Here is a 17,997-nt window from a genome sequence, read left to right on the forward strand (position 1 = left end):
TTTAGTTTCTGGGTGATATGCTTTTGAGCTTATTTGATATAGGGCTGTGTTAGTCAAGTTGTCCACTCCTTCCATACGCAAAGTTACTGCAACCAGTATTCAGTATTGAGTTACAGTGAGAAAATGACACACCAGTGGTCAATGTAAAAAAAAAAATATAATAAAATTGGATCCACTCACTCAGGATTCAGTAGTCGGTATTGCACCGGCTCTTTGCGGCCTCATGCACATTTCAATCACAGTCAGCCTTAAGGTTTGTAACCATTTTGACTATGGTTCCTATGGCAGCACAGAACACATGGGCCAGCCTTCACACTCACAACCATGTCTCTAGTCGTCCTTCCTTGAAGCACTGTGGCAGGAACGCTCCACGAAACCTGTTTTTCCTCTTCCCATTCTAAACAGTTACAGCTGATCAGTGTATGTTTCCACTCTTCTTCTTTTACTTTGTGCATGTTGGATTATTCAGATCATTTTTTTAGAAAAAAAAAAAACTTGAAACGAAATGGAAACAAAGAATTTTGTTAAATTAGCTGAAATGAGGTCAGATTGTTGATTTTCCATAGCCAAAAAACACCAAAAACCCCAGTGGATGTATCTGTGATTCAGCCATGTGTTGTCTGTTGCTTGTTCTGTTTTTTTCCCTCCCTCTCACAGTCACTTTGTGGCCTGGATCTCCTCTCTGGTAATTAATCTGCCTCTAATTAACCTACTGAACCGCAGGTTTAGCCCCATTTCACATTCTACTGAAGTGTTTAATAACCTCTGTGATGCTAAAAGAACACATTTTTGTCTGTGGCCTGTACTTTAGCTGATTCATCTGATGGAATACGGCGCTGACCTCAGTTTTGTCTGAACATTATTACAAAGATATTAAATCAGGTCACATATTTCCAAATATAGCATTTAGAAATGAGTCTTTTAATGCCCTGAAAACAAAGAGGAACAAAGTACTGCGGCATTAAATACAAACTTGTTTTCCACCAGAATAGATATTAAATTATCTTTCTGGTCTCAGCCTGGAAATCAAAAGGTTCATTTTTGATCTCATCTGTTTGGATAACTACAAGAAATAAATGTTTTTTCTTTCTTAATTCTGCTGCACTCTGTGCATCAAGGCCTGATAAATAATGATCAGGTTTATGTGTTAAACACATGCTTTTAGTGTTAAACTGCAGACAGCACTCCACTGGCAATAAAGCTAAAGGAAGTCAATGAAGTTTTCTTTTTTAATTACTAAGACATATATTTCTTTCAACCTTTCACTCTTTTCTTCTTCTGTGGTGGCCGAACTTTCCCTTAAAGACAGGCTCAGGAGCTCAGTCATCCACGAGGAGCTTAGAGTAGAGCTGCTGCTCATCCTCCACATTGAGAGGAGCTAGTTGAGGTGGTTTAAAATATCTGGATAGGATGCCTCACGAGTAACCCCCCACCCCCCCAGGTGAGGTCCTCTGGGCATGTGTATTTGGGAGTAGACCTTGGGCCAGACCCAGAACATAGTGGAGGGATTATATCTCTTTGCTGGCCTGTTTGGATGGATGTATGGATGACCCACGTGCTATATTTTATGTACATTTTTTTATATTTTTTATTATAGTTACAACATTCCTACAGTACAAGTGCACACTGTAGGAGAGAAGTTAAGATCTCCAGCGCACTATTGCTTCACAACATTGTGGTATTCAGACCTCATCAACAATCAGAGGTTCAGGCTGTTGGTAGAATACAGAAAACAAACTTGCAATTCTATATAAATATAAATGCACGTTTACAAAATATATGCACATGAATAATGCCAATATGACATTTCAATAAGTGGATTTATGTTACTGTTCATTCTTAAAATTGTGGAAAACAGTTACCCATTGCCTTCTTTAGTTTTCTGTTTTGTTTTTCTTTTATCTGCCACCAGGTGGCACCACTTTGATTTCTTCTTGTATCACACAGTGTATGCTACTAATTCTAACCATTTACTGAAGGTGCAATGTAATGAATATCAAAATATTTTGGCAACATTCACTTCCACGTATCCTTTTTGATGAAGGTAGGGGGGTCATGCCAATCACACAGGGAAAGATTTTAGTAAACAAGCAGAATTAAACATTTAAGATAATGGGAGTAAAGGAAGGGACCGTGTGGTTGTACCAAACAGAAATGGGAAAAATACAATATTCTTAGTGCGTATGTACAAAGAAGTCTTATGTGCAGAAAGAGTATAGGGTACACAAACTCCCAACATACTCACTAGTCATCTAAACAACCTTTCAGACAGCTGGCAGACAAAAGTGTGAACACAGTGCTGTGACCTCCTTTTATCCTGTGCTCTGGCTGGTGATTTGTCAGCTTTGAACACTCCCAGAGGCCAGGTAGCAGCTCACCTGTACTGCATAGGTGTCAGGCGGCCGGATAATTGGCACCTGGGTGGAGGGGAGGAGAAAACACAAATGCACACAAACAAAGGTCTTACATTTTTTTTCACAACATTTTACAGATAAAATAGCTTATAGGTTCAACATAATTGATTGCCATGCCATGTTATATGGGAAGAACAGAACAATGGCAAATACAAACCATTGCCAATGGGGGTCTCCCTCTCCCAGCAACACCTTATATTTCAAGCAGACTGCAGATCAGCATGTTAGCATAGAAGCTAGTTTGCGAAGCAGGACTAATAGGCAAATTTACACAAACAAACATGACGTGTTAAATATCATTCACGAATCATTTCTTTTACAGTTATACATGTAGGCTTTTGAATGAAAATCGTACATTACTATGTTTTGTTATGCAAAATAGCTTCCCTGTTCTGTGTTGTGTCTTTTTTGCAGCCATTTTTATTATAAAATGACTACTTACAACAAACTAGTATTTGGAATTCAACCACCAATGACTGAGGGTTATGTGTTCATCCTCTCCTTCAGTTCATTTGAAAACATTTACACCCACGTGATCAGAGAGGAGAAATCAGGACAAGCCTGGCTCAGACAAAAACAACTTTTTTTGGCCATCCTGAGTTCACATAATGTTTTTGTTTCCTTTTTTTCTTTTTACTCAACAAACAATCTGAGCTTGGAATTGTAATAAAAAAAAGACAGCACAGTCTGATCTGTTGAAATCAAAACAAGCCTTTAAAACCTCTTTGCTGTCTGCTGCACTAATCTCCGAACTGGTCAGTGAAAAGTGCACACAGTTCAGATCAGGATTTAGAGCCTCTCAGCACATTGGCAGGGAGAGAAGAATCTGAATGAAGCCTGACGCTTTCCAATGCTAAGACATAATTCATTTCCACAGTATATGGTTACGTAATCCTACATATGGATGCATATAGAAACAAATATGCTTCCTCTGCAAACGCCTCACTCACTGCTGTGATGCAAGATTACTTCCTCACTATTTACAGAGCCAGCGCCGGCTTTGTCATGGTGTCCTGTGATGGTGTGAGTCAGCGGAGGCGATCATATGACGGGAGCAGAGGATTCTGGGATTTTTTTTGCGTCTGTTTTAGTTTTTGTGGTTGAAAGTATGCACAGAGATGGGAAACAGATGTGGGCCCCGACAGAAGAGGGAAGAGAGCTGTGGACTATGCTGTGAGGGCTGAGCCTCGGATTACTCTCCCACGTACAAAAACAATGTGTCAGATTAGAGCAGAAAAATCAATTGCAACCATAAGATAATGACAGCCGTACTCAGATTTGAATCAGGACTGTTGAAAAAAAAAAATTGTCCTAGGTAGAGATATTAATAGATTATTTCAACACTCAAGATAAAAATAGACTTGCATCGACCGCTTAGTAAGGACTATTGGATCATAAATTTAACTACACACACATGCATTTACACACAGGTCGTGACCCCACTGCCTGATTGCGTGCAGTGTTGGATGATGGATCAATCGAGACACTACCTTTCATGAGTCTCATTATCTAAAGTGGCCAAAGGAGAACCTGGGTCTTACAGGAGCTTAAGATGCACTCACCAGACTGCTGAAATCCAAGCAGGCGTTTAAAAGAAAAAAAAAAGAGGCATTGATCAGTGTGGATAGTGAGCTGTCAGTGATAAAAGAAAGTGCCTGGAGCTGCTTTTAACACAACGGGGATCTGGCAGCATGGCAGCCAAGATTGTTGTTGCCCTTGGGAAAGAGGGAGATGGACAGACAGGACTACATTTTACTGTCAGTGTACAGTTTACTGTATGAATAACATCCTTGTCCAGTTTTTATTAATCATAGAGTCCATAAATAAATATACATGATTAAACCTTGTCATAAGAGCAACACTACTGGGAAGCCCCGAGATACAAGTCACAAGGGTTTCCTGAAAATATTAAGGCAGGGCTATGTTAGAATTAGAATATGTTTTATTTATGGTATAGTGGTTTAAAACTGTTAACTAAAGTGTGACCTGTGCAGTTTTAGACAGCATCCCTTATTTCTAACTTGTGGTCAATGTGCTTGTTGGACTGTAAAGTAAGTACTGAGGTGTATTTGATTGCAGGTAAACAATAAGGGTGGCATCCATGATAATAATGACACAGAGAGATATTTGGTGACAGCTGAAATCTGTAGCAGACTTTCCCAAATAATTAAATGAATTTCAGGTTGTTAGGCAACAGATGTAGCTTGTACAGTACAGTATAACCTATGTAGCACACTAAATGTATGTGCATTATAAAAAAGCAGTGTACAAGTGATGGTCACTGCATGCTTATGTACCTTCATATATTGTGCTCAATATTTACTCAGTTTTAATTTTGCTACAGAAATGATGCAATTATTGCTGCCAAGAAACTGATGTGAATGTCCAAAGTGTAGATTTAGACACTACTTACTACTACAGATTTTCCAGATAAGCTTATTAATAAAAACTCCCCATTTAGTGAGTAGGGAGTGAGTTGGTGAATATGGACATTACCAGGAACTTTGCTCCTGGTTCAAACCTGGGTGAGACCTTTCTGTGTCCTTTACTATGTGTCTGTGCATGTGTGGCTTTTCTCCGGTAACTCCTGCTTCCTCCCCCAAACATGTGCATGTTAGATTCACTGGAGAATTGGCCATAGGTGTGGGTGTGAATGGTTGTTTGTATCTCTATGTTAACCCTGTGATAGACTGTTGACCTGCTGAGGGTTTACCCTGCCTCTTGGCCATTGATAGCTGGAGTAGACAACTGCAGCCACGTAATCGTGTGATTACAGGACAAAAAGAGGTCAGAAAATGGATGGATGAATATTGCTGGACTAATATTGTAGATAAAGCAAGGACTTGCATTGACTCACTCACATTGACTTGCATTGACTCACTTGCATTGACTCACTACTAAACCACCATGGACTACAATAATCATTACAGATGCCAATAAGAGTCCACATGGCTCGTGTAGTGATGCCAAATTAAATGGCATTGCAGTGTATTGTTCCAAAAACAATAAACAATGGACAAATATGACACAACACCTCCCATCTTGAAACTTCAAACGTACAGATGCACAAATAAAAATGATGTACTATGACAGTGTTGTCAATACAGCTAGTGTTAATGAATGCTCTCTATTCAAACTGCTGTTGGCGACATCCTTACGTGTCCTTCCTAACTGAGCCACATTCAGTATGTATCACTGGACATATGAGGTACACGCGACCCTCTTATATTTAGACCTGTGACTACATGTACTAGACTTCTGTAGGAGTCACACGACATGTTTATGTATACACGCACATGACTGGTAGGACGAGGAAGTGCCAGGATGCCAAACAACAGAGCTATTTAGGCACAGCTGTGGGAAACGTATTTGATCAAGATGCTGCTCGTGATTCAACTCCGAAGCATGACTCAGCCGACGTTTTATAATAAGCAATGAGCATTTTGATTATGAGCATTTCAAATAATGGAATATATGTGTGTTCATATGTGAGGTCACAGAGGTTATTGTTTTATTTATTCATAAACAAAACAGCAACAGGAATCAAGTTGTGTCCCTATGTTGTCAGTCACACCTTGTTTTAAATTATGTGAAAGCATCAAAATCAATTTTTTTTTATCTTTAAAGAAGAGTAAAGGTTTAATTTTCTAGTTTGTATTGTTTGTTAACCAGGTTTTCTCTGTTATCTTCATCTTTTCAAGCTTTTGACCCAGACTGCAGCTGCCTGTGTGTAACCTGACACCTGACATCATCTGGTTCGGGGATCTCTGCTCCTCCAGTGAAAACAGATGTGATTTCCTTGCTTGGAAAAAAACCCACTAACTCCTCCCCAAAAGTGCAGCTCCCGTTGTACTTCCTTAAAATCCTATCCCATAAAAACTCACACACTGACCTACTTCAGCAGGGAGAGGAATCCAGACAGCACCAGGCTCAGAGGACTTCGGCAAACTTTTCAAACTTCAAGTGAGTTGTTTTTCTTTACATTTCTGATTCTGTTTTACTTTCAGTTTTATCGAGCCACTCTGTTGATCTAAAACAACTACAAAAGGTGTGATGTTGCAGGGAAAAGTTAGACCTCAGAGTTAAGAATGTGTTTAGCTTAAATAAGATCAGGATTAGAGAATGATTTTACACCCAGCTACATCTCAAAATGGTGATTTTTACAATTCAGAGCTGCAGATTTAATGCCATATTAGAAGTGGAACCAAAATTTACCGTTTCTAAAACATTCCACCTGGGGATTTTTAAAAAGGCAACACCACACTGTGCGCTTACTGTAAAATATTTGCATAAAATATAACGTCACTTTGATAAGAAGAAGCTGTTCAGTACAGTTCTGCTTTGTGAAAGGTCAGCAAATTAATACTACTAGACGCAGGCAGAACTGGATGATTGACAGGTGGCAGAGAGAAGTAAAATGCACAAAGAAAGCATAAAATCTCTTGATGAAAGAGAGAATAGCAACTTTTTAAGTTAACTCCTGGTCTGAAGTGGTAGAAAATCATCTGGATCTCAGGTCAGTATGTTGGAAAGCAGCTTTCTTGGTTCTCATTAGCACATGACTGAAAACCAGATCATTCAGTTATCAAGCGACTGAAACACACAGAGCAAATGAACTGCTTAGTCAGTGATAGTGAATGATAACAACACCTCTTCCTATTAAGAGGGCGCAGCTGTGTAAACAGACAATGCAGCAAAACAAAACAATATGTCTTTATAGGAGACATGACGTGCAAATACATAGCTTTTTACAGAATCAATATGTATTTCACTCTATGTGTTTTTGTGTTTTCTTCTAGGATGATGTCGTGTGTGTGCGTGCTGCTGCTGGCAGCCACAGCTCTGGGTCACCTGGATGAAGCCACTCTAGAGACCCAGTGGGAGCAGTGGAAGATGACTCACAGGAGAGAATACAACGGCCTGGTCAGTGTCTTCTTAGTATGTCTGTCACTAGGTGTGACAACGTGATATCATGCCATATGCAACATGCAACTTCTAATGACATCCTTCTTACAGTAACAACACAACTAAGCAAATGTCAGAGACACAAAAAGCATGTAATAATTACCAAACTGCATGCAAATTCATAGTAATACATGGATACAAAAATCACACTGACATACTGGGAAAAGCTGTGAAGTTTTCATCACAGAGTTATTCTCAGTTGTCTCAAGAAATCGCAGTTGAGTTTCTTTTCTCTCTGCTTTGCGTCTTTGTTTCTGACTCACTGTCTGTCTGAGTCAGTTTACCAGCCGGTCAGCTCAGTGTTCTGTCCCTTAGCTGCTCTGCTTCTGCTGTCATCAGTCTGGTGGATATTTTTTTTAATAAGCTGTATATATTTAAAGAGCAACTCTCTGCTGAGAGGCTGTCAAGCAGAGTAGATGTTAGCAGTAACTTGTTCTCCAATTAGCTGACTTTATGCACCGTTGAATTCCTAATTTGTAGGTTTCTTTGACCATTACTAGGAAATGTGTGAAAGTGGGCATAAGGATTTGGTTCTTTTTATAGATGACTTGCAGGAGTTTTTTGTCTGTCTAAGCTACATTTTGAGCATAATTGTGTTTAGTATAGTGCAGTATAGTGTAAGACAAACTATGATCTTAATTCAACCCCTTAACCTGTTTTTAATGCCTATCCCTAACTACGAGTGAAAACAAAACAGCTTGTGGCAGTAGGGGGACTCGAACCCCAGACTGCTGCATTAAGATCCATAGCACACAGTATTTTGTAGCTGTTGGAGTTTTCTATGCCGCTGTCTTCACTATCTTGGGCTGACTGTGTCCTGCTTTCACAGCAAAGCACATCATATTGAATGTCAATATTGTCCTATTTTGCACTCTCCACATGGTATGTGTTAAGAGTTGAGTCGCAGTGAAGGACTTCCTGGTCCTGTCTTAAGCTCTTGCATGTCATTAACACCACACAAATGCCGCATCTTGGTCAATGATACATCCCCAAGATAAAACATGGTTACATGTATAAGATCATGATTTGTCTTCAGACACACAAACTCAAAACAAACACATTTTTACAACAAAATCTGCTACCTATGCCATTTTTGGCTACCATGGCAACAAGTGAGCACATAGAAATGCAGCAGGAGAAGTACGCACATGTTCCGTTTTCAAACAATGAAATATTGACCTCATGATGTAAAATGTCAAGAAAATGCATAGATGTGCTGTGAGTGCGTAAACATGAAGAGAAAGTTCTGTCATGTTTTAGGTTGTGTTTCAAGAGCAGAAATGATAGAAAGTCAAAGAGTTTGTTTATTGTCATTATTTTATACGTATACAGGCTGATAGCTGTCAGATGTATTACTCGTTACTGACAAGGAAGAAATGTTATTTTTATCCGCTTCCACCTGATTCACAACGTATAGCAGACAATGCTCTAAAAACGTCATTCTTTGCCATATATTTTGCCCACAGTTTAACAACAACAACAGCTGCTATGAGTCGTCATTATGCATTACTCTTTATCACATATGTTATGTATAATCAGACGTACAGTTGTAACTGTGTTCTGTAAACGCTGAGGGACACAACTGGAAAAGCAGGAAATGTGAGGCCGGCACTGGTTGCTCAACTTCCTTGTTTTGGCCCAGAGAGAAAACAAGACAGATGGAGTTTAGTGAACAGAGAAGCAAAAGTAAAGCAGGACAGGCACAATGAGAATTTACACTTTTTGATCCTGAACCAGCAATTTTAGGGAGAAATATTTCCAGAAACTACTTCATCATTGTTTCATCAACATATTTCAGTTTCTTTTGCTCTGATGGTAACTAGTGTTAAAAAAAATTCCCTGAATATTTCCTCTAGTGCTTAAAATTTCCAGTCATCTCTTCTGCTTTTGTTTCCTGGCTGTGAAAGAAATGTAGTAAGGCTGCTGTTAAACTAGATCTGACTGTGAGCTTACTTCCTGAATGAGCATCTGTTAAACCCCCCCTAGCTAGAGGTCAGCTGTGAGTGTTTTGCGTTGCATGTGACTGCGCTTTTATGTTGTACCCGCATGTTCATAATTCTGTACAGTCAGCAGAAAAAACTGTATTCGATCAGCATTCATGATTCTGATTCAACCCTCCTTGAACTGACACCAGTGTAATAGGATCAAAGTCGCCTCACAGCATTTGCGTTTTCCATTACTGGAATGGATATCCAGATAATGATTAGAGTTATGCTAATTGTTGTTCTCTGCTAAGTAGAGCATAGATGTTCTATTGTTACTAACCAGGCACTGTATCTTATAGCCACACTGAGCCTTTAAGCTACATTGTTGACACAAACAGTTGGCATAAAAATGAAAGTCACCCCTTATCACACAATTGGATACTGGATAAAGGAGAATATTTCTGCACATATCTGTAAAAGCTGTAGGGAACACTGTTGTGTGAATGTGTGCTGGTTTAATTGGCCTAATTAATGAAATGGTGGCTGCAACAAAGACATTTGCTAATTATAATGGAAATTTGCCCTGTTTGCCCAGATTACTTTTTTTCAGGTAGTAGTATAACACAGGAGGGAAGACGAACTTTGTGACAACCTAGAAAGAGAGTATCTGCACATAACTGTACATTAATGTTATTAAATGATGTCATTAAATCGTGAGCATATAAAAAGGACAATTGTTGTTTGCTGTGTGGAGTCGGAAACTCCTAGCATACCTGCTGTCTGCTTAGGATACATTAGCATTAGCTTTCCTTCCTTCCGTTTAATTTACAAAATGTAATTAATTATTTTTATTGTAGGAAAGGTTTGATAATCTTTATAAATATGTGGGGGAAAAAAGGTTAATATATTGATCAGCCATCAGCTAGAAAAGGGTGGACATCATCAGCATATTAGTTGATAGAACTCAAAATTCAATGGTCGCACAAACTTTTAAATGGCCATGGTAATTTCTGTTTATCATAATACCACAAATAATTTCTTTGAAGGAGCAGTCTTTACAATTATATTTTTATACATGCACCTAGAACGTCCAAATATACTGCGCTCTAGAGAGGGCATTTTACTTGTTTTATGTTAACACCTGCTGTAGGCTCTGTGTGCAGCTAGTTGCAGTTTACAGCCTCACCAGTAAATGTCAATAAATCGAACTCACTGGTCCTTCAAGTAATTCACATACCAATATACTGTAATGTAAACAAATGATAAAATTGTCAAGTTGTCATTGTTCTTCGTATAATTTTTGACAGGTTCAGTTAATTCATGCCAGTATCTTTACATATTCAATGCATAAAGACACAAACTTAAGAAATAGTTTGGGATAGCATTGGCAAAGTCAAACCACAAAACACAAAACACAGTGCTTGCTGAAAGCCATTTTAACACAATTTATATAAAACAACGTAAATTCAAGTTCACAGTTCTAAATGGGAGTACATGCACTATATTTATATGAGGCTCATCACTGCATTAGAAAGCTTGAAAGGATACGATAACATTCAGTACTTCTGAATGTGGATTCTCTCTCTCAGGGCATAAAAGTTCAGTTTTTGATGTTGACTTTATTCTTCTTTTGTGTCTGCCGCAGGACGAAGAGGGGATCCGCCGGGCCATCTGGGAGAAGAATATGCGTATGATTGAAGCTCACAACCAGGAGGCAGCGCTGGGCATTCACTCATATGAGCTGGGGATGAACCACCTGGGAGACATGGTGAGTCTGAGGCAGACAGATGATATGATATCTTCCTATCCAGCAGGTATTTTTTTCATATCTAAGTTTAGCTTTCTCAAGATTAAGTAAGACAAGGCAACATTATAAATTAGGGATTTTCTTTACTTTATCGATCATAAAACATCAACTAAATGTGTCTTATGTGTGTAAATCCTTGCATGTCTTTCATTAAAAACTCACTGAAACACTGCAGAAGTGTCCGAAATGCATATTCATATTTCCCTACTGTTGTCTATTATTTAGAGTGCAGTCGGGTTAAACTGAGAGTGTATAGTGTTATTAATTTGTTGTCATGCAGTGACGTGACTGATGGCATTTTGCATGACGATGCTGCTTGTTGCAAGCCGTATGTCATAGGCTGCATGACTGGCAGCATGCCTGGGCGTATGTATTAGTGGATGTACATGTGTACACATTCATGTAATGTTAATAAAAAAAGATGTGGGCATAAATGACAGATACCCTTTTGTTTAGATTAAAAAAAATAATAATTGAACTTAATTTAATTAAAAAATATAATCAAATATTCTGCCTTCTGACTTCCTGTTCCTCATCTGCTTTTGTAGGACTTGTGTGCACTTTTATGCCTCTTCTGTTGCCCCTATTTGACACTTGCGACATTTCACTCTGGAATCAATTGTGTTAAACCCCTCTCTTCATGAATTACTTTTCATCCTCTGTCACCCAGCTGAACAAATCCTCCTTCACTCATATCTTTTTCTACTTGTCTTAAATCTAAAAATAAAAACCCCTTGTTCCTGCCTTAAAACATTTTTTTAAAAATCTAGAAAGTTTCATACCTTTTGTCAGGATGAACGTTTGACCCTTGAAACTCAGCCTTAGAGAATAATCTTGTCTCCGTTCATGCAGACATCAGAGGAAGTGGTGGAGAAGATGACGGGCCTGCAGATCCCTCTGAACCGTGAGCCCGGCCACACTGCGGATCTGGATGGCGTGTCCAAGCTTCCCAAATCCATCGATTACCGCAAGAAGGGCATGGTGACCTCAGTGAAGAACCAGGTCAGAGGACACATTATTTAATGAGAGGATATGCATTGCACATAAAATCTTTGACATTATTTTCATATTTGTTGGAAATATTGTCCACAAAAAGTACAGCATCATCAGTAAAGATAGCGAAGTAGTGCTGAATCACTACTGAAATCTGCTTTTGCATAGCAGAATCTATAGACACTAGACCAAAAGCAAATCTAATGATGGTTTCTTAATTGTTTAAAAACATTGGTGAAACAATTAAATCCAAATGCATTATAGAGCTACATACATCACATATTTCTCCATTATAACACATTATAAAATGCTGTTTAAAAAGACAAACAGTAGTATGAGCAATATCACATGATTGGTATCGAGTTAAACTAAATCTTAATTCTAGGTAACCACAATCATGTTCAAAAGTTAGAACTAGCTCTTTGAATTCTATGTCTTTTGTGTAAAAATATAATACAAAAGCATCTAGCAAGTAGTAGCAAGTAGTGGGTCTTAGTATTGGGGGAATACAACCTCAGCCAAACAACACCTTTTTTTGCCGTTATTTGTTTGGCAAAGTTGTGGAGAACTTTTGGTCCATTCTTCTTCACAACATTGATTCAGTTCTTTGAGGTTTTTGGACATTCATCTCTTAAGATCCCACCACAGTGTTTCAGTGGTGTTGAGGTCTGGACTTTGGCTGGACGATTCCAAAAACCTTGATTCTGATGATGTCTCACATTTGTCTCTAGAACACTCTGGTATACAGAGGAGTTTATGGTCCACTCAATGACTGCAAGGTGTCCAGATCCTGTGGCTGTAAAACAAGCACAAATCATCATCCCTCCACCACCGTGCTTGACAGTGTATATTAGGTGTTTCTGCGAAAATACTGTTTGGTTGTCGTGCTGTTGTCGTGGAGTCATGTCCTGCAGGTGATCAGTTCTTGATGAATTGATCATCAGCAGCAAAAGGGGAAGCGGTACTGAACACTTGGCTTCATTTTTTCCAAATTAATGATGGCACAGTGACAAAGTTATAAGTTGTTGTTTGTCTGAAGTTGTGTTTTCCTAATACTAAGACCCACTATGATCAGATGATTTTATTATGTTTTCACACGTAAAATTAAAAGAATTAGGTGTACTTAAATGAATAATATTTGTTTGACCGTTTGCAAATCTGAAAAATAATAAAAATACTAAGCTTTGCTTCAAATTAAGACATGATAAATATATGAAATCAGACATTCTTAATGTGCAATTGCATTAAAATGCTGCAAACTAAATGTTGCTTCAATGGATTCCTGCAAAATGAGTAACATGGTGGCATCATGAGATGTTTTTCAAAAGCAAGTCACCCAGTCTATAAACACAAAACAATTGCAGCTGCCAGGGAAGCTGAAGAACCTGTTGGTTGGCTTGGATCATTTAAACATTGTAATGTTGCCAAATGCTCTGGTACCAAGTTCTGAAGCCACAAGTTACAGGAGGACAGATGGAAAATGCTTTATCACAGTTCACATGAATCAAAACCTGATTTGAGCGTGTCACATGCTAGTGAAAGAATCTTCTCATTCCTGTCACTGTTAGTCATTGTGTTCAAAGTAACTTAAGTACAAGACAGTGAGGTGCAGTGAAGGACGCAGAGACAAAGTTGATCTCTGTGGGGAAAATGTGATGGTGGCAGGCGGAGGTCTCAGCAGGGAGCGCACAAAGGCAAATATCCAAAAGGTCATAGAGATTCAAGGCAGCTGACAATGAAAAAGCATTTATATTCACTACTCATCTAAAAAGAAGTATCAAAAAATATCCAGTGTGTGTGTGTGTGTGTGAGTCTACAGAGAGCAGCAGTGTGTGACTACACACACACACACACAGGCTGAAGTCAACACAGCATTTGGTCAAATCTTCCATGAAAAACATGAAAAATGCTTACTAAATGTTTCCATAGCTACAATATCCGAGTGATAAAATGAAAGTCAGAGTCTGATCTTACTGCTAATAGACTAGAAAATCAAAGACAAGCTTTGATAATTAAAGCTAATTAGCCGTTGAGTTGTATTTTTTATGCAAACAAGACGTAAACAAAGCTGGATGTTAAAATATGTGAACATTTTAATTTGGCGTCCTCAATTTTTTTATAGGCTCAGGGAGGACTTTGTCACCCCCTGGAGGATCGTTTTCAATCAGCAGTTTTCAAACAGGATTTATTGAGCAGATCCTCTTGATTCCTGTCATTCATGAATTATGCAACAGACAGACTTCAGCCTCTGCATACCAACAGCTCTGCTGCTGCAGCTGCTGCTTCATCTGTAGCTGCTCTCATCACACCTCAACTATGATTTGATGGCTGCAAATTCGACCAAATCAACATACAGAAAATCCTGATGGGATTACATATTTGCAACATTTTTAATGAATGATTCTTTAGGGGTTTATTTGTTGAAGGAGCAGTAGAGTTGTACTACTTAAAGGACTGAGGAAGATCCTCCTTTCAACACATATGTGAGACATCAGAGCAGCCTAATGAAACATTGCATGTAGAATGCAAATTCACAATACATTTAACTGTCTTTCTTTGTCAAAGCCTGCCCTCTAGTGAGCCCACAGAAGAAGACATGCATATTTTTTTAATCACAGTTTAAATTTGTGTTATTTTAAAAATATTAAAAATATTATTTAATGACTAAAATTACTCGATGTATTATGATGATATATTATGATGATATATATATATCATCATAATTATTATTATGATTATTATTTGTTCTTTACTTAGGATCTCTCTCTTCTTGCTTATTCCCTCACTCTCCTCTGACAGGGATCCTGTGGCTCCTGCTGGGCCTTCAGTTCTGCCGGGGCCCTGGAAGGCCAGCTGGCCAAGAAGACCGGACAGCTAATTGACCTCAGTCCTCAGAACCTGGTGGACTGCGTCACGGGTAATGACGGCTGCGGAGGAGGATACATGACAATCGCCTTCGATTACGTGCAGCAGAATGGAGGCATTGACTCTGAGGAGGCCTACCCATACGTTGGAGAGGTAAGAACCCCTCCTGCCTTACTATTATTATTATTTTTAATAAAGAACCAGGGGTTTAGAATTGGGTACACACAAGCCTGTGATCTCCTTTTGTGTGGTAATGTATGTACCCCTTGACTTAAGTGCCACTTTATAACATCATAAATGCAATGGTTGTCGGAATTAAAAACATTTCTTAAACTTCCCTAAGATCACTTAAGTTGTTGGATTTTTAACCATCACACATCTCATACTGAAAGCAAACACTTCCTAATGCGGCTGTTCAAGTGTCACAATGGGCTCATTCACGTGTCCCAACATGCAAACACAACAGAAAAAGCATTGCCAACATTCCATTTTTACTGTAAATCGGCCGCAAATATTTGACGTGATTTAGCAGAAACGAGGCAGTTTCCTTTTCAGTCACGTATCATTTTTAAGAAGGAAGTTCATGGACTCAATAATGATTACAAAGCTGCGGGCTATTGTTTGATTAGTGTGATCAGTCATGTGAAATAAACATGTGACAGTGAAATCGCAAGGAAAAGAGGAACAAGACATTTCAATGACGACCATGTTACAAATACTTTTTGGCTTTTGTGTGTGTTGTTTTGCAGGATCAGCCCTGTCGGTACAATTCATCGGGTATGGCAGCCCAGTGCAAAGGCTACAAGGAGGTGCCAAAGGGTGATGAGCACGCTCTGGCTGTGGCGCTCTATAAAGTGGGTCCAGTGTCGGTGGGCATTGACGCCACACAGCCATCCTTCCAGTTCTACAAGCAAGGTCAGTGAAACACTGGAGGTGTCTGGAGCTTTAAAGGTAGGGTAGGAGATTTCATTCTGATGCACTTTTTGTTAGATTAAACTTCTCTTTACAATCTGATAGCAACCGATTAGTTTGGCAGTTTTGCTTTAAAACGAAGAATATGAATCATCTGTGGAAGCTATAAAACGCTAAAAATATCAGCCAATCCTACGAGGTGCACCTGCGTGTATAGTTGGCTGGTTGTCACTCTCTTCCTGCTCTGAGCACACCAGAGAGGTACGTGCATGATGGCCGAAGTCACAGACTTGTTGGGAGGCATGGCTTCATGGTGAGCTCCGAAAGAACAGGGCATATGTTCACTTTCAAAATCTGGCTGACTCTCACTGAGTTTTTAAAATCTCTTACCCTACCTTTAAGTCTGCTAGTTTAGGAACTCTGCTATGTCATGGCACCTGTTTAGTCCTGTGCCAGAAAGCCCCGCCCAATTTTCCAGCCCATCAAAGGAGCACTGACCTTTCAGTAAAACTAAGACTGAAATTCTTCCACTCACACCGTCCGACAACCTAACCAACATCAACTCAAGCAGGTTTCAGGTCTTTAAAAGTCCTTTTTCACCATGAAAACTGTTTGAACTGCATGGTTTAGTATATGTTTGTTCACTAGATCCTTTATCCTTTATCAAGAGCTCGAACTTTGCCTTTTGTCTCCCCTCTGTCGTGATGCAGGTGTCTACTTTGACAGAGACTGTAACGCAGAAGACATCAATCACGCCGTGCTGGCAGTCGGATATGGAGTTACCCCGAAGGGGAAGAAGTACTGGATTGTCAAGAACAGGTGGGACATGTCACCTGTCTGAAAGGGATCAGGTGGCTCATAAGACCAGGCCAAAATGAAATGACAGGGTTTTTTTTGGTGATTGGTATGGGTGATGATTTGATGTCAGCTGCTGTTTGACTCCCGGCGATGCTCTATCTTTCCATCTCTGATGACATCCTTTGTCTTTACTTGACAGCTGGGGCGAGACCTGGGGCAAACAAGGCTATGTCCTGATGGCACGAAACCGTGGTAACCTTTGTGGCATCACCAACCTTGCCAGCTACCCCATCATGTGAAGAGACAACGGTGTTGGAGGAACGTGAAAGAAGGACAAAGGGGCTTTGCTTAGACTACTATACATGCAAAAAAAAAAGCACTACAAAAATGTTTAAACAATTAATTACTTCAACTTGGGCTTCTTTTGAGGAAAAGGGTTATACATTGTGGAGTCTTATGAGGGTGTTTAGATTTATATGATGCACTTTGAACCCCTGCAGTCTTTTTCAGTTTATCTCCAAAGCAACAGACCTCCACTGTGGTCTAATCCATGAAACACATATACCTCCAGGCCGTGGCATTGGTTGGAAAACATTCAATCAGAGGGCCACAATGTACACATTTAACCAAACAGTTTACAGTATTCAGATGGTAGTCAGTGGTAGTTCCAGTCTCTGTAGTTCTTATTACATGTTGTGTAAAAACAGGAAACAGGAAACATTGCAGGGCAATTAGTAATTCCTCCTTTCCTGTTGACTCTCTGTCGTCCAAGCCTTTAAAATCGTTTTTTGTCCTGATCATTTGTCGTTGTCATTCTGTTCAGCACTTTTCTAATGATTGAATTGTGAACTGATGTTTTCTATGAAATTGAATAAAGGTTTAATTTTGAACTTGAATGCATCATTTTGCCTTTTCATTAAGATTAAGATTAAGATTAAGAAACCTTTATTAGTCCCACAATGGGGAAATTGCATTTTTGCAACGGCATACAGACAGCAAGGGATAAGTTAAGAAAAAGATATATACATTATAAAATAGACTACTAATAAAAATATATATACATTATAAACAGTTTACATATTAACAGTTATTGCACAGGTGAGTGGAGGTAGAAATGGTTTATAAACTGTACAGAGTGCATCAAAAACTAAATAAATAATTTATTGTACACTGTGGTGTCTGAATATTCCACCTATCAGAAGTGTTTATTATACAGTCTGACAGCAGCAGGAAGGAAAGACCTTCTGTATCTCTCCTTCACACACCGAGGGCGGAGCAGTCTGCCACTGAAGCTGCTCTGCAGTGCTGACAGGGTGTC

General features: G+C 39.1%; 1 protein-coding gene across 1 annotated transcript; it reads left to right on the top strand.

Annotated features, from left to right (window-relative positions):
• The first annotated feature begins 6,224 nt into the window (after positions 1–6,224).
• On the top strand, positions 6,225–17,107 carry ctsk (cathepsin K). Its single transcript, XM_028424899.1, has 8 exons — positions 6,225–6,377; positions 7,214–7,337; positions 10,950–11,072; positions 11,964–12,113; positions 14,904–15,122; positions 15,719–15,884; positions 16,592–16,700; positions 16,879–17,107. Exons 2-8 carry the CDS (start codon positions 7,215–7,217, stop codon positions 16,976–16,978), a joined length of 990 nt encoding a protein of 329 aa, XP_028280700.1. The 5' UTR covers positions 6,225–6,377; position 7,214; the 3' UTR covers positions 16,979–17,107.
• The last annotated feature ends 890 nt before the right edge of the window (positions 17,108–17,997 follow it).

Source organism: Parambassis ranga, chromosome 16, assembly GCF_900634625.1.
Source record: "Parambassis ranga chromosome 16, fParRan2.1, whole genome shotgun sequence".
Classification (NCBI taxonomy): Eukaryota; Metazoa; Chordata; class Actinopteri; family Ambassidae; genus Parambassis; species Parambassis ranga.

Excerpts from the sequence above, each read along its gene's own strand:
- ctsk (XM_028424899.1), top strand. The coding sequence starts at position 7,215 with ATGATGTCGTGTGTGTGCGTGCTGCTGCTGGCAGCCACAGCTCTGGGT. Across the intron at positions 7,338-10,949 it reads GGAGAGAATACAACGGCCTG|GACGAAGAGGGGATCCGCCG; the intron begins GTCAGTGTCTTC and ends TGTCTGCCGCAG. Across the intron at positions 11,073-11,963 it reads TGAACCACCTGGGAGACATG|ACATCAGAGGAAGTGGTGGA; the intron begins GTGAGTCTGAGG and ends CCGTTCATGCAG.